This window comes from Xyrauchen texanus, chromosome 35, assembly GCF_025860055.1.
Source record: "Xyrauchen texanus isolate HMW12.3.18 chromosome 35, RBS_HiC_50CHRs, whole genome shotgun sequence".
NCBI lineage: Eukaryota > Metazoa > Chordata > Actinopteri > Cypriniformes > Catostomidae > Xyrauchen > Xyrauchen texanus.
In genome coordinates this window covers 30098316-30125696 of record NC_068310.1, presented here as the reverse complement: position 1 = coordinate 30125696, position 27381 = coordinate 30098316, and the positions used below count along the sequence as shown (strand labels likewise).

Here is a 27381-nt window from a genome sequence, read left to right as displayed (position 1 = left end):
TTAATGAAAGTTCTTATAAAGTAAATAGATAACTTTTAAAATCTTCTTTGTAAATACTTTGAGGACACCTCACCCACCATGTTCAGTACACATGTTATAGTATATACTGTATTTACTACATATATACTGTTTAGCTCATGTGTTTGACTCAAGAACACAGTCTCTCCTTCAGCTCTCTTATCTATGTGCCCCAGATGCATGATAAACCTGGAGGGTGTGAGGATCAAGGGGCGTGTCCGCAACCAACATTATAGCTACTATGTATGCAGGTGCCAAGGCTGGAGTAAAGGAGTAAACCAACAGAAAAACTGCAGCATTGGCTTTGGTACAAATCCCTCAGAAGTTGGAATAGAACATATTTCACCCAAATCTATGAACTGGAGTTTGAATGTTGAGCTTTCTAAGTGTTTGATTTAGACCTGTATCAGAAAGTGTTGAGTTTGACATTTACTCATACATATGTGATATTTCATTGGTAACCCCCCCCCCCCCACTGGACATCATTAAGGAAATAGTCTCTTTTCTGTACCTGTTCAGTGGGCAGAGAAGCCTGGATGAGTGTGTCTGCTGAGCACATGACTGCTGGAGCCTCTGAGAAGACAAACATAAAAGAGAAGTCAAAAACAGTCTTTAAAGTCAAACTACACTTCTATTACCGTTACATGATATTATTTTCCCATCTCATGCTTATGTTTTAAGAGATATAATGACTCCCACAATATTGTGGATGAATAGTATTGTGAATATTTGCATATGTAGAGCGGAGGAGGGCGGGGCCGGGCTGGAACAACTGAAACCTGGTCCCCAATCAGCCTGATGGGGGCACGTGAGGGGATAAAGGCGGCCTGTGAGGACAGTTCGAGAGAGAGAGAGAGAGAGAATGACAGGCAGCTGCTCTGTGTATTCATGTTTGTGTGTTTTTGGTTCAGTTTATTATTAAACTATTATTTATATTGCCAAGCTGGTTCTCACCTCCTTCTTTCCCTTATACCCCTTTACAGCATACTTGTAAGTGACTACGAAGATAGCAACTAGCTTTGTTCCAAATCTAAATGAGCATCCTAACTGAAATGGAACCTCAAGTGATTGGTTTAAAAAGCCACATTAGAATAGAAATAAATTGATGTGCATTAAAGTCTGACTTTAGAATGTTACTCAGTTAATGACTAATGAAAATACATACAGAAGCTGTAGATATTGGGTGAAACATTCATTTTAATCAGATGGATTTCAGGTTTAGTACCGAATAAAATATAATTTTATAACGTAACTATTTATAATTAACATCTGAAAATTTTTACTTACGCATTTTGGGACCTATTCACAAAGGATACAATGAATGCTGCCTGAGATTTTGGCCACAATCTTACAAGACAGCATTTCGCTGTAGTGTGCCTGTAATTATTAAAATGGGGCCTACAAGTGGGCAGGTCACCAGTTTTTGTAACACTTATATTTAAAACTTGAAGTAGCCTACTTGTCACAACTCTGTTTGTTTTGAAGTGTCCATACAAAATACTCGAGGTCCTCCCCACCCACAGATCACATTGGGGACAACCTTAATTCCCACCCTAAGAAGGTCCATGTGGACAACATCAGGGTGTCGGCCGTTCACCAGTGTAATTTTTGTTCTGGATGTCAGGGAGCATTACATAATGCTTGTTTAGATCCCGGCTATTGTTTCAGGAGAGTAGGCTTCCCTTCCTGCAGGGACCAAATGGAACAACATTAAGCCTCCAGACAGTTTTTGTGAATTTTTTTGTGGATTGAAGATTTTCGGTCACTTTTGTGATGCTTTTCCTCTCCTCAGTCCATAATAGTGATATAACAAGATATAAAAATGCAGCTGCATTTTAAAAAATGTTTATTGCCTTTTTTTTTTTTTTTTTTTACAGATTGAACATCAACATTTTATGTTAAAGGGGGTAGTTCAACCAAAAATGAAATTCTCTCATCATTTACTCACCCGCATGCCATCCCAGATGTGTTTGACTTTCTTTCTTCTGTAGAACACAAACAAAGATTTTTAGAAGAGTGTTTTAGCTCTGTAGGTCCATACAATGCAAGTTAATGGTGATCAGACCTTTGTAGCTTCAATAATTACATAAAGGAAATAGAAGTAATCCATAAAACTCCAGTGGTTAAATCTATATCTTCTGAAGCGATATGAGAGGTGTGAAACATAAGTCCTTTTTTACTCTGAATCTCAATTTTCACATTCAATTTCAGATGTGAAATTGAAACCATACAGCCACTACATGTGACTTTCAAATGTAAAAGTGAAAGTGGAGATTTAGAGTAAAAAATAACTTAAATTTGTATCTTTTTCTCACCCACACCCATTACATCACCTCTGAAGATATAGATTTAACCACTGGAGTCTTATGGATTACTTTTATGTTTGCTTTTGTGATTTTTGGAACTACAAATGTCAGATCACCATTCACTTGCATTGTGTGGACCTACAGAGCTGAGATATTCTTCTAAAAATATTAATTTGTGTTCAGCAGAATAAAAATTGTCACACACATCTGGGATGCATGAAGGTGAGTAAATTATGAGAGAATTTTCATTTTTGTGTCAACTATTCCTTTCAGCTTTGAAGAAACACAAAAACAGAGCAAGTTCTCAGTGTTTGTTTTTAGGGTGCACTCAAAAAATATTTTAGCCTATTTTTAAGATTTACGCATTTCAATTTCACAACAAATTTACATCAAATTGAATTGTGTAATCTTTAGCCAAATTAAATGAATAAAACCTTTTTTTTATTTAATTTAGTTGAAGATTACTCAATTTAATTTAATGGAAATTTGTTTTGAAATTGAAATGCTTAAATCTTAAAATAATTGAGTGAGTATAGTAATACAATTACCCTTTTTTAAGATTTATGCATCTCAATTTCATAATAAAATTCCATTAAATTGAATTGAGTAATTAAAAAAAGAATAATAAAACTTGTACTCTATAAAAAACAAAAAAAAAATATTATTATTAAAGATTACTCAATTAAACTTGATGTAATTTTGTTATGAAATTGAAATGCATAAATCTTGAAAATAGCCTAAAACTGAAGATTAAATATTGATAAAGAATGACCCATCAGAATGATTTATATTCATGCACAAGCTTGAAATGTCTTATACTATTTGTGTGATGTTCATTTAGGTGTTAATATAACATGCTTTTAGGTAATATCTTACAATTATTGATCTTTTGGGTAAAATTGGTTAGAAGCATTCATTTTAAATTAAAAGTTGCATTTGGTTGTACAAAGCCATATCAAACTCAACGCTCAAGGTTATGTGTAAAATGTAACAGCACAGACTCCATTCATGAGCACAAGTTGTCCCTTATACCGTGCTTGCTTTGGATGCTTGTACCTATTCTGGCTCTATTCATCTGTCCTCTTCCACAAGGGCCCCAAAAATGCTTGTCAAATGCTATTTTGGTTTCTCTTTATGGCTGCACCAAAGCAACAGACTTAGAGAGCTACTCAAAACAACCAACTGAAACAGCAAAAGCTGTCAGTGTTTCAACATGAACACGAAAAAGCTTTTCAACTGCACAAATATGCAAGTGTACACATGCTTGTACACATTTGTGTGCACACAAAAACAACCAACCACAACAAAGAATAAAATGTCATGTGGATTGATGTTTGCACGCTCTTATAACTAGTATTCATACATCTTCTAACCAGGTATTTACCTCAATAGAACTGTATCGGATTTATCTTACCAATTCTGTTTCTCTTCTTAGCAGACAGGATGTGTTTGAAGAAAGAATACATTCTGCCATACATATTCTCCATGTACGTTTCACTCGACAGTTGCTAATGTAAACCGTTAGGGCCCAGCAAGGCGATTAAAAAGAGAAGATCCACAAAGTGTCTTTCAGACTCCATGTTCCTGTCTGCATATTTATAACATTATTACTGTTGCCTATGACAAAACTGGTGCCAGTGACAGAACTCGGAAATCCATGTGTTTTCCTGCATGTGACCTTAACAATTTACTTGAATGTGGTAGTTTGTATCTGATAAGAAGCACAGGCTTAGTTCAGATCAGATAGTAATAGGCACTTTAGTAATTTTAATTGTGTGCAAACACTGGGTGTCAAAATTTGTTGATGATCATTTGGATGCAGTTGTCAGATTTTGAGAAAGCACAAATCTATGCATCACTGTGCATTACATACAGTATATGTCAATCTTATTTCAGTTAAGATTTGAAATTGAGAGCATTTTATACAAGGTGTTCTCGATTAAAATCTATTTACACAGCAATGTCAAGACAATAGGCTATTAAGTTCCAACCAGTTCACCAAGTAAGGACATCTGAGTTTAGAACAAAGATAGGATGGATTTTTTATTTTTTATACCTCTTAAATACAATGACAAAGGAATCTGATTCATGGCTGTAGAATCAAATTGATTCATATGATAATATACACTGTCGGCCAAAAGTTTGGAATAGGTACATATTATGCTCTTATGGAAAGAAATTGATACTTTTATTCACCAAAGTGGCATTGAACTGATCACAATGTATAGTCAGGACATTAATAATGTAAAAAATACCATTACAATTTGAAAAGTATTTAATAGTTCTCATCAAAATATCCTCCATTTGCAGCAATGACAGCTTTGCAGATCCTTGGCATTCTAGCTGTCAGTTTGTCCAGATACTCATGTGACATTTCACCCAACACTTCCTGTAGCACTTGTTATAGCTGTGGCTGTCTTGTCGGACACTTCTCACGCACCTTACAGTCTAGCTGATCCCACAAAAGCCCAATGGGGTTAAGATCCATAACACTCTTTTCCAATGTCTGTGTTTTTTTGCCCACTTTAACCTTTTTTTTTTGTTTTTCGGTTTCAAAAGTGGCTTTTTCTTTGCAATTCTTCCCATAAGGCCTGCACCCCTGAGTCTTCTCTTTCCTGTTGTACATGAAAATGGTGTTGAGTCCTCTTGTTTAGTTGTACATCTGGCCTTCCACATCTCTTGATATAGCCAGTTGTCTACGTGTGCCCTCTAGTGTGCATTTATAGCTAGTTCAATTTACACACTTGATAGTGTGGCTTCACACTGTGGTTTGGCTGGTCATTGTTAGTTTTTGGTTTATCAAACATTTATGGCGGAAAATATCAACAAGCTTATCTTTGAATGGCGGGTGTTTGTTTTGTAAGTGTTTTATTAGTTTCACTGTTTCGAACTGAACAAGACAATACACTGATTAAGTGGTTTGTTGTTTATCATGATTTACCATACGTGAATCCGAACGTTAGGATCCAGCTTTTTTTCACAATCTGAAAGGCGCATGAGCAAATGATACTACTATCGCTGTTACTAACTTTAAAACTAACGGTTTGATGACCGGTGTCGGAAATCCAGTGACGCTGGTAGTGACGATTCTCCCTGACCAATCAGTGATCTGCAGGATTTTGATGTCACATTTAGTATCAGCTCGGCTTACTTGAAACCTGGACCGAGGTGGTACTAAAAAAAGAATCAGGTACTATCAACCGTGGAAAAGCCCAAAAAAGCGAGCTGAGTCGAGTTGAGTCAAGTTGTACCGTGCAGTGGAAAAGCCCCTTTAGGGTAATGATGTTCTATACTCTTAAAATGGAATACATACACTATCAGCGAATTGCCAACAATAGCCTACACCAGCCAAATAACAAAGGACAATGGGTCTGTGTGAACTTCAGCAGCTACCCAGGATGGGCTTCAAAAACATTAGTCATTAATCTTACAGTTCATACAAAATCTTGTTGTAAATGGTCTGCACTTATATAGAGCCTTTTTAACCTTAACAGTATTCAAAGCGCTTTACAATGTGACTCATTCACCCATTCACACACACATTCATACACCAATGGCATCTTGGGGTTCAGTGTCTTGCCTAACGACACTTTGGCATGTGGAGCAGATGGCCGGGATTTGAACCACCAACCCTGCGATTAGTGGCCAACCCACTCTACCAACTGAGCCACAGCCGCCAACAGCTGTTGTTTAAACACTGGCCCGTAACACTTACTTTGTTTACTAATTTTAAACCATGACTTGCACCACACACTCACACACTCACACACACACACTCACACACAAGAACTCAAACAAACAAAAACAAATAAAACTAACATTGGCATAATAATCATGCTGTTTAGCCACAGTGAGTCTGGATTCTCCCAAGGTTATTTTTCTCCATTAACCAACATCTTATGGAGTTTTATTTTCCTTGCCACAGTCGCCTTCAACTTGCTCACTGGGGTTCTAAATACAATTATTATTATAATTTTTTTCACAATTTAAAATCACATTTAAATAAAAACACAATGATGACTCAAAGACTTTATAGATCTTACAGTTTCGTTTTCTGTTAAAGCATAATTTTCTCTAAAGCTGCTTTGATACGATATGTGCTATGAAAAGCGCTATACAAATAAAAATTGACATGCAGGCCTACACTTGACATGTAGGCCTACTGTTTGGCATACATCTGTTGTTTTGTCTTTTAGCTTCACTCAAGTGTTTCATTCGTGAATGAAAATAATTTTTACCTTATAAAAGTTTTACTCCTAAAGAAATGAATTGTCATTTTGAAACAAATACATAAAATGATGACCACTCATATGACTCAAGTCATATCAGTAACCTTATAAAAGTTATTTTTTTTCTACACGGAGAGGGTCTCCCCATGGAATCGGCCGAATACTACTAGCTTAATCTCAGTAATCACCCTGTTATTGGACACTTTCACTTATGGAATAAACAAATCATATCTTACAGTGAATAGTGAATTTCTACAAATATATTTGTAACTGAAAACCATTGAGTTTGAATGATGCTGCATCCATGTTCCTAGGTGTCATTGTCTAAGACAGCACAATCACAAACATTAATGAGTACACTTTTAATGATTCGGTTGAATCAGTTGATCTATAACTCACTTATATCATGCTCATTTGTTACCTCCTATTGGTGGATATAATGGTTACTCAAAAAATATTTTTGGTGAACAGATTTAAAAGACTTGAGTCACTGTTGTCAAAATTCCTACAACTATAAACACCCCAATCTAACATCTCCCACAAGTTGGAAAAAAAAAAAGTTGTACTTACATTATTTTGTTGAATTTTTTCAAAATGCTAGCATTTTGTTAAAACGATAAAAGATGCTCATTTGACACCTTCTACTGGTGGACATAATGGAACTAATCTTTTTGGTCAATAGATTCAAAAGACTAGAGCAGAGACCTTTTAGTACGAGATGGACCAGTGGTATAAAAATGAGTGGGAGAAATTGGAACGCACAACGGATATAGAAAAGAAAGTCCCACCTTACAAGTAAATGAGCTTATTACCTTTTAGATACAGGCATAGCCTTAAAGTCAACTTGAGAACGTGCATGCGCAATAGGTGAACCAGCCTGAAAATGGCATTTTTTTAAGTGTGACCTGAGCTAAAGAAGCATTTTACTACTGATTTTAATTATGTTCTTGTAATGTAATATTGACCAACCTTTTTGGAGATTTCAGTCTTTCCCCATTCAAGGTCATGTAGAAAATAGCTGCCTAGCCTGCCTATTAAAGATTGCCGCAGAGTGAACTGTCTTGACTTGAACTTACCACTTTATCTGTCCTTGACTCTTTGAATAGTCTTTGGAATTAATCAAAATCCCATCACTAAAAAACACTGTAATCTCATGCACCCCATGACAGGTGGTTAAAAAACTAATTTGCAAATACACTGGAACATACAACACTCTTTTAATGTGGTTCGTTATACAGTATATCATGATGCATCTGTACTGTTCGTCATACTTCAGTGGTTTTATTCACACTGGTGTTTCATTCGTAAATATATTTTTGTTTTTTAACGAATCAATTGATGCAGTCATAATTTCAAACCCTCACTTATAATAACACATAAATGACACTAGGTGCATCCCAACCTGCTCACTGTATGTACATTTGTAGTGTAAGTAGTGCCTGTAGTATGTTAACACTGAAAAAGCAAAATAAAAAGAGTTGTTGTACAAGTACCCGGATGGTGCACTTTTTCAACTGTCAAAATGGAGTGTGGAATTTTGGACACCTCATGCACCCAGCACTCGTGGCTTGTCATAAGGGGTGGAGTTACCTGGCCGTGATGCTCATAGATATGTATATGTACGTAGATACCTTATTAGCAGTTGATCCTATTGGCTGCGATATGTTGGCGTGTCCACCATATTGGAAAGTTCATGAGCTGTCCATCAACACATGAAAGTAAATTGCTGGAGTCTTTTCCAGCAAACTTTCAGATTATCGGATTTTCTATAAACATTGGGCAAGATTTGAGATAATGGCAGTGATTGCCTGACAAAACACTAAATAATGGTGAATGTAGCAACTAGCGAAACTTTAGTAAAGACAGCACCTTACAAATGTATGTTAAAAGCTGTACAATCACCCCCATGCTGTGTGAAGCTGTTTGAGATACAAGTGTTGAACTGAGGCTGGCTAATGTGCTACAGCTAGCGACAACACATCACATGCGTTTGAAACATCACTTCCATGAGCTGTTAAAGGGTGAATGCCTCCGTGTAGTAAAAAAGTGTTCCATTTGGAACGATTCTTTATTTTCATACACTACGGCCATGTTCACAGTTCACACACTGTACTGTACACGCGTGTCTCGTGTGTTTCATGTGGGGTTTTGGTAACTCAAGGAGATGGAAAAATTTGCTGCGTGTCATCCAAAGATTCAGCCGCTGTCTTCCATCGGCTGCGCACAGGCACGAGTCGCACAACACAAAAGCAGCGCTCTGCATGTGGTTAAAAAGCATTCAAAGCCACTGTCGGTTAATGATGATCTGATGGATGAATTCACACCTCGATTGGACTCATTTATTTAATAACGCAGTGGCAATTATGATAAGACATGCCAGTGTTATGGACGTCACCATCTTTTACTCACTGTCACTATGGTTACAGCTGTAAGAATACGGTTGTGGTTGTTCGTTCAATTGAAACTGGTCCTGCTCGATCTGCTTCAAGTGGGAATTGAACCGGTGTCTCCGGCATGGCAATCGGGCGCACTAATGAGGAGGCTAAAGGCAACAGCCCCTAGAGTCAGACACAAGTGTGCCTCTTGAGGCCAGGGTAGTGAGGTTTACACACTACGCAGCTACCTACCAGCTGGCTACAGTTACACATACAGACAGCATTCAAACTGCTACTGTACACCGTTTTATGAACAGGACATTTCAAGGCTCACACCTGTAAGTAAATATGGTTGTCAATCCCAAACCGTATGACTGTGTGAACATAGCCTACATGGCTGAGTGCAGTGTATATTGTAAGGGCATAGTGTGTAGTGCATCATATTGGACACAGTTACTTAATAACCCCCCCTTGCAGATCCTTTGTATTCTAGCTTTCAGTTTGTCCAGATACTCTGTGGCCTGCACCCTTGAGTCTTCTCTTTACTGTTGTACATGAAACTGGTGTTGAGCAGGTAGAATTCAATGAAGCTGTCAGCTGAGGACATGTGAGGCGTCTATTTCTCAAACTAGAGTCTCTGATGTACTTATCCTCTTATTTAATTGTACATCTGGCCTTTCACATTTCTTTCTGTCCTTGTTAGAGCCAGTTGTCCTTTGAGTAATGAGTTTCTAGAGAAAGCTGTTTCTTTTTTTGCCATTTTTTACTTAATATTGACCTTAAGACAACTTATGCCAGTCTATTGCTTAGCTTTCAAATGTGTTGGAAATAATGGCAAGTGATTTTCTAGTACCAAATTAGTAATTTAGCATGATTACTCAAGGATAAAGTGTTGGAGTGATGGCTGCTGAAAATGGGGCCTGTCTAGATTTTATCAAAAATGCCTTGCACGCACACGCACACACACACACACACACACACACACACACACACACACACACACACACACACACACACACACACACACACACACACACACACACACACACACATACGTTGTGTTTCCATGTTTTATGGGGACATTCCATAGACATAATGGTTTTTATACTGTACAAACTTTATATTCTATCCCCTAAACCTAACCCTACCCCTAAACCTAACCCTCACAGAAAACATTCTGCATTTTTACATTTTCAAAAAACATAATTTAGTATGATTTATAAGCTGTTTTCCTCATGGGGACCGACAAAATGTCCCCACAAGGTCAAAAATTTCGGGTTTTACTATCCTTATGGGGACATTTGGTCCCCACAAAGTGATAAATACACGCTCACACACACACACACACACACACAGACAGGTCTACCTATCATTATGAGGACTTTCCATAGACATAGTGGTTTTTATACTGTACAAACTATAGATTCTATCCCCTAACACTCACAGATAACTTTCTGCGTTTTTACATTTTCAATAAAACATAGTTTAATATGTTTTTTAAGCTATTTAAATTATGGGGACACTAGAAATGTCCTCATAAACCACATTTATAGTATAATACCCTTGTAATTACCACACACACACACACACACACACACACACAATTACCCAAAAATGAAACATGGCTTTCTTTCTTTTGCAGAATCCAAATGAATATTTTTAGAAGAATATTTCAGCTCTGTAGGTCCAAAAAATGCAAGTGAATGTTGGCCAGAAATTTGAAGTGCCAAAAACCACATAATGTCAGCATAAAAGAAATCCATAAGACTTCAGTGGTTAAATCCATGTCTTCAGAAATGTCATGATAGATGTGAGTGAGAAACACATCAATATTTAAATCCCTTTTTACTCTAAATCTCCACTTACACTTTCAGACGTGAAAGTGAAACTAAATAGGCATCGAATGTGACTTTCAGATGTGAAAATGGAGATTTAGAGGATAAAAAGGCCTTAAATGTTGATCTGTTTCTCATGTTGTTAATATTAAGGGGAGCACCACCTCGAAACTCACCTAGGGCACCAAGTAAGCCAGAACCGCCACTGGGTCTATGTTCTAAGAATCTTTGCACTCCAATTGGAGCTGTATTGCCATAGAGTGCACAAAAAGGACACAAAATAATAAACATGCAGACCTTACTCATTACTATATAGTTAACTTTCAAATCACAGAGAGTAAGAGACAGAGAGAAACACACAGATCCTTTGGGAAAGGATGCAGGACTTCCTGCAACAAATCACATTCTCTTTATACCCAATCCTCTACTCCCTGTTGACTCTTAAAGTAAGACCATTTTAAATAAAAAATAAAGATCACACACTCACACACACATAGATGTTGTGTACATAGATTCTCAAGCCTTACACATACACATAAGATTGTTTGCATTTTTGCTCATCCCACTCTAATTCCAGTACACTCAGTGATTTGACATTATCATTATCCTATCTGGTCAGTTGTACCATTCCAAACTTTTCCTTCCCATTCCAGCTCAGTGCCCGTTTCTTAAAAAAAGAAAACTCCCCGTCCATGCTTCAGCCCTTGGAGGAAGGAAGTAACATTTATGTTGGAATGACAGTGCAAAATTAAGTGATAAAAATATTGAAAGGGAGATTTCGAAAATGAAAGAGATAAAAGCTCAAAAGCACGCCACTTAATGTTCATCTGCTCGCGTGTGACTTCCTGTCTGCTACCTGTGGGCTTCTGCAAGTTCATAGCTAACCCTCTTCTGCTTATCTTTCACCCACTTGCATCGCCCACCTTTCCCAGCATAAACATGGTTCATTGGCCATAGAATTTCCCATGGCAAGATACGTTATGGAAATGTTTGTGTAATGGACAGAATGAATATCATTACAGTTAATGCACATCTACAGACCTTACAGACAACATGTTAAACTTATTTTGGCCACATGTTGTAAATGAGCTACTGTTTGAACTTTCAGTCAGACAACTTTTAGGATAAATGAATTATTTACACACACTGAATGCCATAAGATTGAGGAAACCCACAACAATAACTGCCATGTACTACCATATAGATACTGTGTTCTCATTTTCAGTTGTGTTATAATTTAATTTACTCATTAATGTAAACAAATATGAATAAAAACGAATAAACACAAATTAAAAAATTTCAACTATTTTACCTGCTTATGTTTTATCAGGTAACTTAAAAATATGCTTAATGTGGTAACACTGTATCGAATATTATTGAAGAGTACAAATACAAATGTAATAATTATAAAAAAGGAATATTAAAATATTTAATATGACAGTTAACTGGTTTGCCTCCTCATGCTAAAGACACATCTACTTAAACTAAAAGGAAAAATTATTACACCAGTTATAGCTATGATGAACATACTTACCGGTATGTCCGGTATATCTATAAGAGATGCTGGCAGTGTTTTCTTCTTTACAAATCGTTTCCTTTGAAGTCAGTCAGGAGAAGACTTGTCTTTCTGGTCTTTAAGGAGAGCGCCAATTACTTGCCTTTACAGTGTATCCGTATCTCTTTATCAATTTTTCTTTCTCTAGCCCTCTCTTTCAAACCTTTCTTTACCTTTATCTGTCTCTATCTCCTTTTGTCTCTCTGTGGTGTCTGTTAAGTAGACAGAGGAAACCAAAAAGAGTTTTGATCTCATTTGAATATCTGAGACCATGCAAGTTACCAGTTTCCTGCTTCACTCTGATTGGTGACAATAAAAATGTGGCTTTGTGTTCATTTTGTGAAGGCTGCCTTAAGAAGGTGTGTCTGTAATCTTGTTGACACTTATTGTCTTCAATGGCCATAAATCTGAAGCAAACCCCATATTGTAATAGCTCTCCAATGTGACCGGAGGAAATGGGGCCATTGTACATCTGTGTCCTCTTGACTCTGATCACGCCCCTCTGGACTTTCACTCTGTGTACATGTGCATCAACTTCTGTGCTGCCAAATATTGTGTGCACATTGCAAATCAACAATACTTGGCTTTTGATTCACAAGTTAGTTTGATCTTCCCACTTTCCCCATGCATTGATCTTTTCCTTGATAGTCCCAAAATCATCAAGAATAAAGATGGCAGAGCATCAAGTCAGCTTGCCGACACCATGACAGCTTCTGTCCTGTGAGTGCTATGTATACTGTAAAAATGTCATAGCTACAATTTAATATGGTAAAATTGCACCAGGGCCTGTTGGAAATTTCTGCATGACTCATTTAGGATATATGGAACATTCTGTAGATGATGTCAGTTAGAATTCAATCTTCTCATCACAAAATCTAGGTATAGTATTTCAAAAATCTTTTAATGTAATACATTACAGATTACTGAATGTAATCAGTAACGTAATTCAACTACATAAATATGAAAGTAATGTAATCAGATTGCCTTTCATTACTTTTGGGTTACCACAAAGGCACATATGTAAATAAAGTCAAGATAAAATCATTATGATCTCTAAAACTTCAAATTATGCCTTGAATGCAAACAGAACATGATTGAGTAATATTATGACTGCTGTAGCTGTTGTTATATCTAAGGAAAAGAAACATGGACACTGCACCCTACCAAGAAATCAGATGAGTTATCTGCCTGCTACAGAAAAAGAAAATGTCTCATAAAGCAAATATAGTCAGAACAGCACTGAATTATGTCTTGGTTAGCATTGAATCTGACAGGAAATATGACAGGTGTATTCCAAAAAGAAAACAAAATCAAGTTTTAAAGAATATATCAGATTCTTTAAAAACAGATTAAAAGTTTTTGTGTGTCTTTTCAATGACTTATTCCTAATTAATATAAGTGTTGTACATATGACATTTGCCATATGACATTTGAACTGTTCTCAACTATAATTTATCAAAATATTTTTGATTTCTATGCCATCCCAGCAATTATGTGCAAATCGTGTCATTATTGGCAGCTATTCCTGCTCATGCCAAATTATGAGGGCCACAGATTTATTTGAGCACAAAGGCTAACTCATTTGAACACATTTTAATATTAACTAATTTTAGCTAAACTATCTAAAGTGATTTCTGTGTGGCTCTTATTACCTTCAAATTCTCGAATCCTTTGATAATGAGAGCATCTTCACAGCTGGAAGGCATAAATTCCACTGAACTTGAATGTTGTTTCGCTTTTCTCTTTTAAAGAGCGAATAATGCATAGAATGCAAAGGTCGTCCAAGATGGCCATCGCAATGAAGCGGCTGTTTGCCTCGAGAGCAGAGTGCTAATGTGAGACAGGTGTTATTTGCGCATGCGACAGTAGGAGGCGCGTCTGACTCAAGTGAGTCATGAGAGAGAACCGGGCTGGTTGCATAAAACTGTTTTAGACTAGTCTTACTAGTTAGTCGTCTAAAATGTTGGTCTTAATTTTTTCAGTCAGTTGCATAAAAACTTAGATCAGTCTAATTAAAGACCAAAATGTAAGACAGCACACCTCAGGCTAACTTTTGTTTACATTCCATTTTGCCATTGAAAATAACTGTCAGCTGAGCCAGTGGGGGCTGAAAGGGGCTTGAGTTGAGACTTGGTTGAAGACTTTGACTTCAAAAATGGTAACAAAATGTTGTGTTTTTAATTATTTGGGTTAAATCACTAAATGTGTTCATTAAAATCAATTTTGAAGCATTGTAGTCCTCTAATAAGCAAATATTCTCAGCGAATAAAAAATTTATTGAACGTCCACAGTCAGCCATTTTTTTTAAGCTGTTCAGTGTCTTATTTTTCCCACAATGCAATGCAAATTAGACTGTCTTACTAAAGACAACTGTGAGCTTGATTTATGCAACAGGCTTTCTATGGCGTCTTTAGCTAGTCAAACTAATTGTTAGATGCAGACTTAAGTTAATGGCTATGTTTATGCAACCGGCTGCTGCTATATACAGATCAGCGTAAAGAACGCGCATCTAAAACACCTCTCACTCTATTTCATTTATATCTTTCAGTGAACAGGGACATTTTCTTGTCATTTCATTAATATTACTGAGAGAGAAAAATTTCAGTTTGTTGGAATATCGATTAAAAATAACATTAAAACCACTGATCTATATATATAAATATGCTATATATATATATATATATATATATAGATATATATATATATATATATATATATATATATATATATATATATATATATATATATATATATATAGATCAGTGATTAAAACGCTCTTTTTCATCTTCACAACGTCAGGGCTATGTTGACAGTTGCCATGGTGATATCGTGGAGCTCTTCCGGGTCGTGCCGTCATGTTTACGAATTAGCAGCGCTGCGTTACATAATTGCTCTCTATGGCGTAATCCTTCATTTCAGCATCTTTATACATCTTCTCTAAAAACCTCGGTACTTTATAGATTTTAAATGTTTCCGAACAGAATATATATCAGTGTGGGTTATGCCACAGTCGGATTTTTGGTGGGTTTTTCGGCGTTTATCGTGTGGAATGTGGTGTATAAACAGCCGTGGACGGCGGCAATGGGCGGATTATCAGGTATGTAAATAAATAAACTCAAGGCCACAGTTTCTCTTTATTCTCTCAGTTACAGTAAAACGTTTCCGTTTTTTCTTACTATCGTGCCTTTAAATGCATTGTTATTGCACGTCATGTCATTTTGTGGTGGTTGACAAGACAAGAGACAAGTCTCCTCCTGTCAAATGTTGTATACGTGTAATACAAAGCCTTGTAGTGTATTATTTACATTTCTATATATATATATATATATATATATATATATATATATATATATTAATAACTATTTTTGTATTATATATAACTATAAGTGTTTTATATGTTTCTTGGAAGGATCAACCTATTTACTATTACTAATTACAGCATGACCCATTTACTAATTGTCCCGTAGAAAGAGAGATTTAATTAATCCCTTCGAGAGAAGACCCAGTCAACACAATGCATTTTATGTGTGTTTTAAAATCAACAGGGGTTCTGGCACTCTGGGCCTTGGTCACCCACATTATGTACATACAGGACTACTGGCGCACATGGCTGAAGGGACTCAAGTTCTTCATGTTTGTTAGTTCTGTCTTCTCCCTCCTGGCTTTTGCTGCTTTCGCCACCTTCATAACTATAGCTGTTTTAGAAAAACAGGGTAAGTACCTTCATTGGGACAAATAAGTGGTATTAACACTGGAAGAGCGTAATAAAAAACCTATAGTGGAAGTCTGAACTTTGTTATCTGTAACATTGTACCTGTGATTAAATCAAGGTAACCTCACAAGTACCCAAAAACAGCCTTTAAAACCGTGTAGGGAAACCCTTTTCCTTTTATCTGTCTTAATTTTTTGTTTTTATATGCAGCATTATCTGACCCCAAAAGCTTCTATCTGTCAGCTGTGTGGAGCTTCATGACTCTGAAATGGGCTTCACTGCTGGGCCTGTACTCCTACCGGTATCGCCAAGAGTTTGCTGACATCAGCATCCTCAGTGACTTTTGATTGGCTCCTTCATCTGGAGATGAATGATTTGTTGTTGACAGTTGGTGGCTTCACCTGCCAGTCCGGAAATGGAAGGATGGATGGTTATCCTTTTAAATATAGACTAACGTCTTCTTGCTTTCACAGAAAAGACTCAATCTCACCCCCACCTTCCCTCAGATCCAAGCCCTGGAATAAGATGCTGGTGAATGTCTGTGATCTTCCTCATTCCTGTCTTTTTTAGTTTTTGAAGGTGAAGTGAGTATGTTTTTCGATGTTAAAGGGTCACCCAAAAAATTTTAATTCTGTCATCATTTACTCATTCTTGTGGTGTTCGCACAACCTATTTAGAAACATAATTTTTTTGTTAGTGACACAGAAATGACATACTTCACCTTTAAGTTTTAATAGGTAATATTACAACATTGTTTAGAAGTGTTTCAGGTTTTTTGTAGGATACACTAAGATGTGGACACAGGTAGTTGTTACTTTACTCAGGGCAACATCTCCAAATGTTAGATGTGAAGTGTGATCTCTCCTTGCAGTAGGTAGAGTGGGTAGCTATATATATATAAAGATTTGCACAGCTTTTTCTAGGGTCCTAAGCCAGGGATGGGGGAATGGAGGACAGTGTCATTATTAGCATCTGCCTACAAAGCTGACTTTGATTCATTGTTAGTGATGTTGTTTTTGTTATTGTTTTCAGATGTAGAGCATGACCACACTAATATGTTTTCAGTTGAAAACACATTGATTTTGCTACGATTATGTCTCACATCCACACTTGAATGGCACTTTCCTCCTCTGGTACTGCATACTGTGTGAAACAATGATGTTAGGAAACAGAAGACAGTTTTTAACTGAAAACGTGTTAGTGTAGACCTGGCCATAGACAGTGTTGTTATATATTTTGTTTAATATTGTGTTTATACTGATCTTTATGTATGATAATAAGCTGTTGATTATCAGTGACTACGTTCTGAATAGCATACTACTATAATACCTATACGTACTATTTGCTGCAGTATGTAATATGTATACTGTGTGCAGTATGCACGTTTATGCAGATGACCTGCTAAATTTGCCAAAATGTGCAGTATACAACAATGCACACAGCGAAGAATACAATGAGCTCTACTTGACTGTTCCTTTTCCAATGTGTTGAATGAGCAGTAATTACAACCATGATTTTTAACATCTTCTTGACCCTTATTTGATAAGAATACCACATGTTAAGAATTACAAGTAATACAGAGATGATAGCTGAACATCATTTACTGAATTAAACATACAACATGATGAGGTTGTGTGACAACAAAGTAGCGTACAATGTAGCATTGCGTAATGCATTTTGGTTTCATTCAATTTTTATATAGTAAGCAGAATGTATTGTATTCTCTGCCATGTTCTGTAAGCAGGATGCTTGTATTCCATTTTGAACATAGCCCAAGTTACATTAATAGAATGCTGTTCTTCTCTTTGCCACTAGTAGGGGTGATTGATCAATTGAATGAATGACTACCTGGTGCGCTGTCATCTGCAAATATCAAGGACACATTCACTAAGCTGAATTCACCAAAGGACTGAATACTAAATAATGTTTTATTTTTCATATATTTTTTTAGCAATTATGTGTCGTCGTCGCCCCCTTCTGTTTTAATGTGTTTTAATTCAGATGCAGATATGCTTATTTCAGAGAATGTACCAGAGTTTAAGAAGTCATTGTGTTTAGTTGCTTGAGTTGAACAGTTTAGGAGCCAAAAAGTAACAAAAACAGATTGCACTAGATTGCTTAGGATTTTAATTGTATTGTTTGTTGAAATTTCGATAGGTGAGGGTCAACTTCAAAAAAACCTTTACGCTATAGCATGTGTCAAACATTTTTTTGTATTATGGTTGCTTTTAACCAGCTATACACATATTCATCACTGATTACAGTTGTACTACAAGCAGTTAAATATTTGCACAGTACTGTATATGAATTACATGGAAATTGGTATTAAAGTACTGCTGTTTTAATCTATCCTACGAATGCTCTGTTTTCCTCATTTCAGAATTGTTTTGATCTGCACACTATTTTAAAGTCCAAAAAAACAAAAGTTAGATCATGCTAGATTATGTGTCTAAAGAGGAAGAGTTTGATAATAACAAATTAATCTCTTGTATAATAAAGGACCCCCACCCCCAACAGGGTGACTAATTATTGTGAATATAATTGTGACATGAAGAAGACTGCTGCACTAAACTCCTGCTTAGACAAGCCTCAATATAAGGGCAGTGATGATCTCAAAGCCATTTGAAGACCTCTGATAAACCAAAATTGTTAATCACATCCAGCAATGAATGGTATGTTTTAATGCTCTCTTTATTATTCACCTGAATGAAGAATGACTGTGATGTTTGCTTGGATGTGTGACAGATGCTCAGGAGAACGTTTGAAAAGTCTCCTCCTCAGACACATGCCAATTCTCAGTTGGATTCTGTGATGTCATCAGCGGGGTCAGCGCAGGCACCATACAGGTTCCTCAAGATCCATCCCGTCTTAACACTTAGCACATTTTCACAGCAAGCTGGAGAATTGACAACAAAATCTAGAGCAACTATGATTAAGAAACCCATTTAACTTTTGTCAGAATATCTTGTCATTGTTTTGCTTACAAATTCCATGGATCTGGCAGACTATAAACTCCCGGAGCAGGTTGATTCTTGAAATTGATCAAAATAACCCAATGTGCATTATTCTTCTCTGTCTAGGCATGGCCTTTGCCCTGCTGGCTAACCTGCCTCCAGTCAATGGGCTTTATTCATCTTTCTTTCCTCTTATATCTTATTTATTTCTGGGTATGTCTCACCAAATAGTCCTCGGTAAGTTAGGGTTGAAAATAGTTTTAGGAGTTGCAATTTGAATACAGCAACTTAGATAATAAATTCAAGCTCATAAGTACAATTTGTTTTAAAAATAAATACACATTATTCCATCATAACAATATTCCATCAAATCGAACTGAGTAGTCTATAGCAAAATAAAACTAAAAAGGAAATGGGCAAAATCAAGTTGATTGTCTAATTTAGGACTTTTAAATTGTGTTTGTTTGAATGAATTCCACCTACTTATTTTACCCTTACAGGAAATGATCGGATTGTTAATCCATTCCGTTTATATAATTAATGGATTCCGGAGAACATGGTATTTTGTCACACTACTAGACTGAAATCCACTGAACAAAAGAGTAAATGAGAATCATCAACAAGATTCCATTCTGCATTGAGGAATTATAATTCTGTACAGTGCTGTATAGAAAATAAAAGCTATTGTAGCGTATTGTGTGAACAGTTGCTGCTTTCAAGCCTATAATTTCATGATGTGCTGTTTTGGAATTGATGGTGAATTGATGGGCAGCAGTTCAAGTTTATTTTACATTATCAGAATAAAGCTTCTTGTTTTTTTTACAAGTCCAACTTTGCATTTAAACAATTGCTATTAACTGCAGCTTATTTCAGCCAATGAATCATTGACAAATAACGTGGATATAAAGGATATATAGGGTTAGTTTACACAAAACTGACAATTCTCTCATCATCTACTCACTCTCATGCCATTCCAGATTTGTATGACTTTCTTCTGCAGAACACAAATTAAGATTTTTAGATTATCTCATTTCTGTAGGTCCATACACTGCAAGTGAATGGTGACCAAAGATCCAAAAAGCACTTAAAGGCATAGAAGTAATCCATAAAATAATCCCTATGTCTCCTTAAGCGATCTATTAAACTTTGGGTGAGAACAGATCAAAATGTAACTCCTTTTCCACTTTGCATCTTGCCATTGTACGATCATGATTTCAAGTTCGATTACACTTCCTAGCACTGGACGTATATTCCTAGCTATATTGCGCAATAAAGTGTAATCAAGCTTGATGATATGATCAACAAGGAGACTGCAAATGTCAAGATTTATAGTGTAAAAGGAGTTATAATTTGGTCTGTTCTCACCCAAAACTGATTGGATAGCTTCAGGAGACATGGATTTAACTACTGGTGTCACTGGATTACTTTTATGCTGCCTTTATGCGTTTTGGAGCTTTCAAATTTTTTCACCATTCACTTGCATTGTATGGACCTTCGTTTGTGTTCTGCAGTGGAAAGAAAGTCATATGCATTTGGGATGACATGAGGATGAGTAAATAATGAGACTTTTCATTTTGTGGGTGAACTATTCCTTTAAATCTGTGTGCCAGACTTGTACTCTGATATTATTATCATATATCAAATATATCTTTATAAAAACTGAAATTAGGTATATTAGAATGAAAACACACTTAAGAAACATCCACTCCTCTTCAAGAGGTGGCGATATGTTTTTTGAGCTGTTTAGAAACCACTTAATCTGGAGTGAGGAAGAGGGTCATAATCTTCAACAGTTTAAACCTCCTTGGTTTGAGACAAGCGTCCTATGTTACGGGTGAATGCTTGAAATTTGAACTACAATTAATTAACTAAATCTCTGCACACAAAACTGTCGAATGTAAGTAGTCCGCATTGAACTATGCTTTGCAATTATTTATGTAAGTAGGCCTATAATAGTACTTTGAATACTATATTACTCTCCATCAATAGTCTAACCTTTAGAAAACTGTGCAGTAACTGCAGTTTGTAGATCACCATTCAAAATTAGCAACTTTAAATTCTGTGTATAAACAATAGTTTTTAATGGTTTATTTTTAAATGTTTAGTTAATAGTTTATTAGCCCTAATTACTACAGACTGCGGAGTGCAGACCGAGTGCATCAGAAATCTCCCTCTAGTGGCAGATAAAGCTCATTACAACAACAACCTGTGATGCCACAAAGCCGTTTATGTACAGTTTCAGTTTCCAGTATTTAGCTTGATAATTTTCTATGCTATGTGCACTATGTAGACCAAAAAATCTCAAATATATATATAAAAAAACAAAACAAAAAAAAAAACACTATTTTCACATTAACTTTTTATGTTGTAGAAAGATAGCACGTTTCTTAACAGGAAATGTGTTTATCAAGTGCTTGGTAAACTATCAGGCCAAAAAAGTTCACACAGGAAGTGGTGATTTTTTGTTATATATATATTTTTTTATAACATACAGTCTGCCTTTATTGCCCAACATGCCATAGTTTGTGACAGCTGCTGTTTGTGAACGCCACAGCTGAGTGCAACAATGCAACTCAACAGAGGTAGGAATACAGAGCATTTTTATAAATTTATTATTTTGATTAAACATGGACCAGCTTGGTATTTAAACCATTGTGAATCTTTGACATTAAATGTCAATTGATAGATATTGTGTTTTCACTAGATTGTTAGAACAGTTTTCCAGATATTTTTCAAAGTGACTTAAAAGAACATGTTGATGAAGCATTTTTATTTGAGTACATTTTTGGTGTATGTGTATGGCTCTTGCTTTTGCTGTGTAGTAATGCACGCTTTGCATCTGCATCAGACAAACATAGCAGATCTGGATAACACTTTGCAATAAGTTTCCATTTGTTAACATGAACTAACAATGAACAATACTTTTACAGCGTTTATTAAACTTAATGTTAATTTCAACATATTCTAGAACATATTTTAAAATAAAAGTTGTATTTGTAAACATTAGTTAATGCACTATGAACAAACATGAACTATGAACAATTGTATTTTTATCAACTAACATTAACAAAGATTAATAAATGCTGTAAACATATACTGTTAATTTTTTGTTAATGATACCTAATGCATTAACTAATGTTAATGAATGGAACCTTATTGTAGTTACCCATATTGGTTTAACAAATGTCATGAAAGATAGCACAAAAGTGTTGCTTGAAAAAGTGTTCTTTTTGTTGCTAGGGTTTAGTGTAGTTTTTTGTAGCAACATTTACACACATCAGGATGTGGTTTTTCATTTTGGTTTCTAGAACAAGAACCTGACACAGCCCTTTCTTATTTGCAATAACAACCTCATTACAAACGAAAAAACAATCTAGAACAACTGTTACCCATCAATTTTAATGTTAACAACTATATTACATCTCTTTTTGCAGCTCTGCTCATCCTTTGCCTGGTGATATCAGTGGGTAAGACTTGGCACAAGCTGTTCATTTTTAATATGTCATTCAACACTACATATCTCTCAAGGTGAACATTGCATTTGTAATGGTTTCATGTGGTACAAGCACACTGCTGCTAGATTAGAGAGCACTGAAGAAAGGACACATTTGAGAAGCAGAACAAGCATTACCTTAAAAAGTAACCTTTGGCTATTGCTAATGGCATCATTGTAATAATAATAAAACAGATTATCTTTTACTCATACGTCTCAGATGCACATAGGGAGCACAGAGTGACCTGCTTTCTGGATGTTTTAACACACCACACACGTGAGGGTCTGTGCACTCATATCGTCGTCCCCTCTGCCTCTACTGACGATAGACTCAATCTTCAAAGCTTGTCAGAGGATGACTTTGCAACTCTTAGTAAGATGCAGGAGAGGTCTGTGCCAAATAAACCATGCAATTTTAACAGCATTCTTTTTATACCCAGAGATTATAAAAATATTTTTTTAATAAAGTTATATTATTGATCCAGAAATCCAACGCTGAAGATTTTACTTGGATTGGAAGTCAAAACATCAAGGTATTAAAAGTGTTTTGCACACATTGTCCACTAATGACATCGACTGACTCCAAGCAGTCACTCATGTAAACATGTCCAGGTCACATTTTACCCTAAAGTCAAAAGGAAATTTCTATACAACGATTTCATTTAAATAATGTACAGCATATATGCATATAAATAATTTATTATGAATTTAATATTATTTCCCTTGATTTTGGGGGGGAAATATGAGCTGGATATGTTCTTGACAGATTTAACGATATTTTAAACCAAAAACTAAATTTGCTACTGTTTAGGTTGGAGCTAATGTCTGCTAATGAGTCCAGCTATTGACAATTTCATGCACACCGCACTTGGATACTTAGGGGAGAAGAATTTAGATGGACTGGACTTGACTTGGCTGGATGACCCTGTTTCTGAGCATTCTAGCAAAAGCACAGATCTGTTCATGAATTTTCTCAAGGCAAGTGTTTTTATTTTCAGACACTCAATTCTTTTAATGCATACCAAATATGATGAATCTTTTTATGATGAATTGATTACAGAGTCTAAGAGGAGAAATCGAAAAAAAGACACTTGTTACTCTTTCTGGTAACAAGTCTCTACTTCTCTCCGTGTCTGTACCAGACCACACCGAGCACAGTAGTGCGGTCAGTTATGATGAGCAAACACTTTCACAGTAGGTCTTATTCTTAAGCACCATTCATAGTGTTGCTCACTTCGTAGTGTACTTAACATGTTTTTTTCCTTTCAAAAGGTATGTGGACTATATCTCCCTTCTGCCTGCTCATCTTGAAAAGGATGGTCCATACATTGTAAATGACTTAAATTGAATTATTATTTCAGCTCATAATAATAATCAATTATTGCATTAATAATACAATGATTGTCAACTGGAAAAATACATTAGCTGCCCACAAGATGTGATTTACCCAAGTAGGATGTTTATTTGAATCAACATCCAGACCATTCTGATGAGCTAATTGTAGGCCTAACGGCAGGATCGTAACCCCTAAAGCCATTGGGAGGGATGCATCATTCCCATTAATAAGATAGTGGTCCATCCATATGGGGTTTTCAATTATTTAGTCAGCCTAATTTTGAATATTTGATAACATCCTTGCTTAACACTACCCCTAAATGAGATGGAAATTATAAAGTTGTTGTCTTCAGAGGAAGTACACTGAAGAAAAATGCACTTATTGTAGTAACAACTAAATGAACTAGTTTGATTGTTTACATTATGTAACATTTCTGACATCACCCTAACTATGTTAGATCACACCAATAAATCTCATTTTAAGGGTTACATTGGCTATAAATAGTTCCTTAAGGCAACTATTGTAGGTTACCACTTTTTAGTGTAAGTGAAGGCTTTGGATTTACCTGGAGTTCTGCATAAATTGGTCATAACTTTTCACAAGTCACAACTATAGACAAACACAGTCTGCTTAAATACATAACACAGATTCAACAATAGTTTTCATGTCTTTTTTTTAACACACCATGTAAACATTCACAGTGCAGGGTGGAAACAAATGTGTGAACCTAGGACTGGGTGATAAAACAATCTGCATATTAACTGACACACGTCGGACCAAAACCAGGAAGAAGAGCATTGTTGGAGAGTTAAAAATTATTGACCATGAGGAGAGTCAAACGTCCGCTGTAGACAATGTAATTGTGGCAAAAAGAGGTCTGAACATATGTTGGATTAAATCCCAAACTGAGTATACTTGAGATTCAAATGAAAAGGTAGCTTCTCCTGAGTTTACCTGTAAACAAACAAAATTTATGTTTCATTCATTCTTGAGTTCTTAAAAACATGTGGAATTATTGGTATTATTATGTATATTTTGATAAATATCGATGTTGAATGATAGGAAAACATATATTGTGATATTTTGGGCCAAATCGCCCAGAACTATGTGAAATCTTCCAAATAACAACTGGTTGACCAACCTTTTGACATCAATAACCTTCACTAAATGTCTATTGTAATAGCATACCAGACCTGCACAAGTTTCAGGAGGAATTGTGCACCATTTCGCTGTACAAAACTGCTTTCGTTCAGCAGTATTGTTGGGATGGTTGGTGTGCGTCACTCTTTTGAGGGTTTTCCTGCAATTTTAGCTCCTAACCCCAGCCCCAACTCTAAAACAAACCCTAAAATCTGACAGATTCATTAAAATGTTGTTTCAGGAACAACAAGGATGTTGATACATCCTACTTGGCTAAATCACATTAAAATCTTATCCAAGTATCCCTGTGCCTTGTGTTTCACTTATATTCTTGTTGTTTTATAGAACAAAACAGTTCAACACTGGCAGGATCAGCAAGTTGACCTGCAAAAGTTGAATCTAGCCATGCCTGCTTTTCTTCGAAGGTCACGTAGGAGGCATCACCATAGGGACCATCCAAGAAATGATGACTTAAATACAGAGGAAGTAAAGAAAGATCACATCCAAGGAGTGAGCTTAATGCTGGCCAATCAGGTATAACTGTAGATAGAATTAGTGTAAGCTTAATTATTAGCTTCCTCTGGGACGGCTTAGGCAAAGTGTTTCAATCATCTGAAACTCTTATTCTTTCAGGTGTGCCAGGCCATTAAAAGTGGACAAGAGCAGTTTCTTACTTTAACAAGTCTCTCAGATGAGCAAAGTCTTGTCGAGGAGGTAAGTGAAGCATTTTTTCAAGCAGGAACATAATTTGGAAATGTAATTACTAAATATATAGGTTAATCAGGTGGCTAATGGCACCTAACATATAAGTACAAGATGGCACTGTAGTGCACTGCCTTGGGGTCTACTGTCTACATAGGCAGCTGCCTTTTGAGACAGCATCCTAAATGAGAATAGTGACTAATTTGGAACACTCTATATAGGCAGCAACACTGCGCACCCAACAAATACTATTGTGCTCTGCTCAAGGGGACTCGACACATGATTGATTATGGTAGAGCTTGATGTTAGCATGTTGCTAAGCTAATAACATGCTACTCTAATAACCATAATTATACAACCACACATAAACATTGGGTAAAAAAGTGCATTTCAAATTAGATTGCCTGATTTTTTTTATCAATGCTTTTCAGGATTAAATGAAATATGAATATATTTCGAACCACCATTTTTCTCACTTTTTCCACAAGCATGCCTGTGTTTTAAAATACTGCCTGTGGGGGCAGCGCACTAGATTTTGGAACAGAGTGGACGTTTGATGAAGAAATTATATTTCATTGGTGTCTCTATTAATGTGCAGGTGTCATGGTTGTACGAGAAAGGCTTTGGTGGGGTAGGGATCGTCTTCATTGATATAGATGGCTTTGGTAACACCATATGTGCCGACAGCACTCAGGATGAAAGGGCGATTGTTGAATCAAAGGTGGTTGGGCATTCACGTCATGAACACAGACGTCATGGTGATCAACATCACAGAAGGGATCATCACCACTCTCCCAATCCTTCTTATGTCCTTGATGATGGTCACCATCATCGTGGCCATCATCGCCATAGTCACCATGGTACCCTCAACCATGGTCATCACCATCATGGTCATCACCAGCATGGTCATCGACACCATGGCCATCGACACCATGGTCATCATCATCATCATCCTCACCCCCATCCAACAACTCCTCAAAGCATTATGGCCACAGAGGGACATCAGGGTTTGGAGTGACCTAAAAATTTCACAATATATTTTTATAATCATACATTTTATCAAAACAATAGTCTTTGTTTTAACCTTCACAATGTTATGATTTGCATATGAAGCGCATTAAGGTGTAAAATTATGCAAATTATATAATGTTTTAGGATTTTACTCATCATTGTTTGTTATTGCCAAGAACAATGTAATCATATTCACTTGTGTTGTCAGAAAGCTTTACCACAGATTAATACAGCATTTTGAAATAAATATGTTGTCCAAATATCTTAGGGGTTTCCATTTCTTTTCTCTTGGACTGCAACGTGGGGCATTTAGTCTAAGCATGAGACAACATGCCAACGGGCAACCCACAGTCCATTCGCTGATGGTCAGATGCGTACTGCTCACAAAATATCTTTGAGGAGAATATTTTCAACTTTGTTTTGTTGTGTTGAGTTATGTTTGCAAAATAATCAGTATTACTTTTGGAAGGACAAAAAGTCTCAACCAAGTTTACACACATTTCTACTAATTTCTTCTGTGTTTTCTCTAATTGTTCACGGATCGACAATGCTGGCCAATAACTTGAATGAGTTTTTGACAGTCGAGGTCGATAATTAGTGAATTATTTCAGGTTAACCGACCCCTAAATGGCATGAAAAAACACCACAAACTGTGGTTGGTCACTTTACATATCGGTCAGACAGTCTCTTCCTGTTAGGTATGGGCGAGACCACA

The 27381-nt window shown here is 36.2% G+C and overlaps 2 protein-coding genes and 1 pseudogene across 2 annotated transcripts in view; 2 read left to right on the top strand and 1 right to left on the bottom strand.

The window, feature by feature from the left end:
• The window catches only part of LOC127628516 (rap guanine nucleotide exchange factor 3-like), a 48625-nt gene extending 36088 nt beyond the window's left edge, over window positions 1–12537 (bottom strand). Inside the window, exons 1-2 of the mRNA XM_052105311.1 lie at window positions 12298–12537; window positions 530–591 (exon numbers count right to left, since the gene is read on the bottom strand). Of these exons, the coding sequence (XP_051961271.1) occupies window positions 530–577 (48 nt within the window). The 5' untranslated portion in view covers window positions 578–591; window positions 12298–12537. The remainder of the gene's footprint in view (window positions 1–529; window positions 592–12297) is intronic.
• A 2626-nt stretch (window positions 12538–15163) lies between these two features.
• LOC127628738 (heme transporter hrg1-B-like) lies at window positions 15164–18441 on the top strand. Its single transcript, XM_052105582.1, has 3 exons — window positions 15164–15415; window positions 15864–16031; window positions 16241–18441. The coding sequence occupies exons 1-3, from the start codon at window positions 15286–15288 to the stop codon at window positions 16375–16377; spliced, it is 435 nt and encodes a 144-aa protein (XP_051961542.1). The 5' UTR covers window positions 15164–15285; the 3' UTR covers window positions 16378–18441.
• Window positions 18442–20749: 2308 nt separating this feature from the next.
• LOC127628877 (uncharacterized) lies at window positions 20750–26926 on the top strand (annotated as a pseudogene).
• The last annotated feature ends 455 nt before the right edge of the window (window positions 26927–27381 follow it).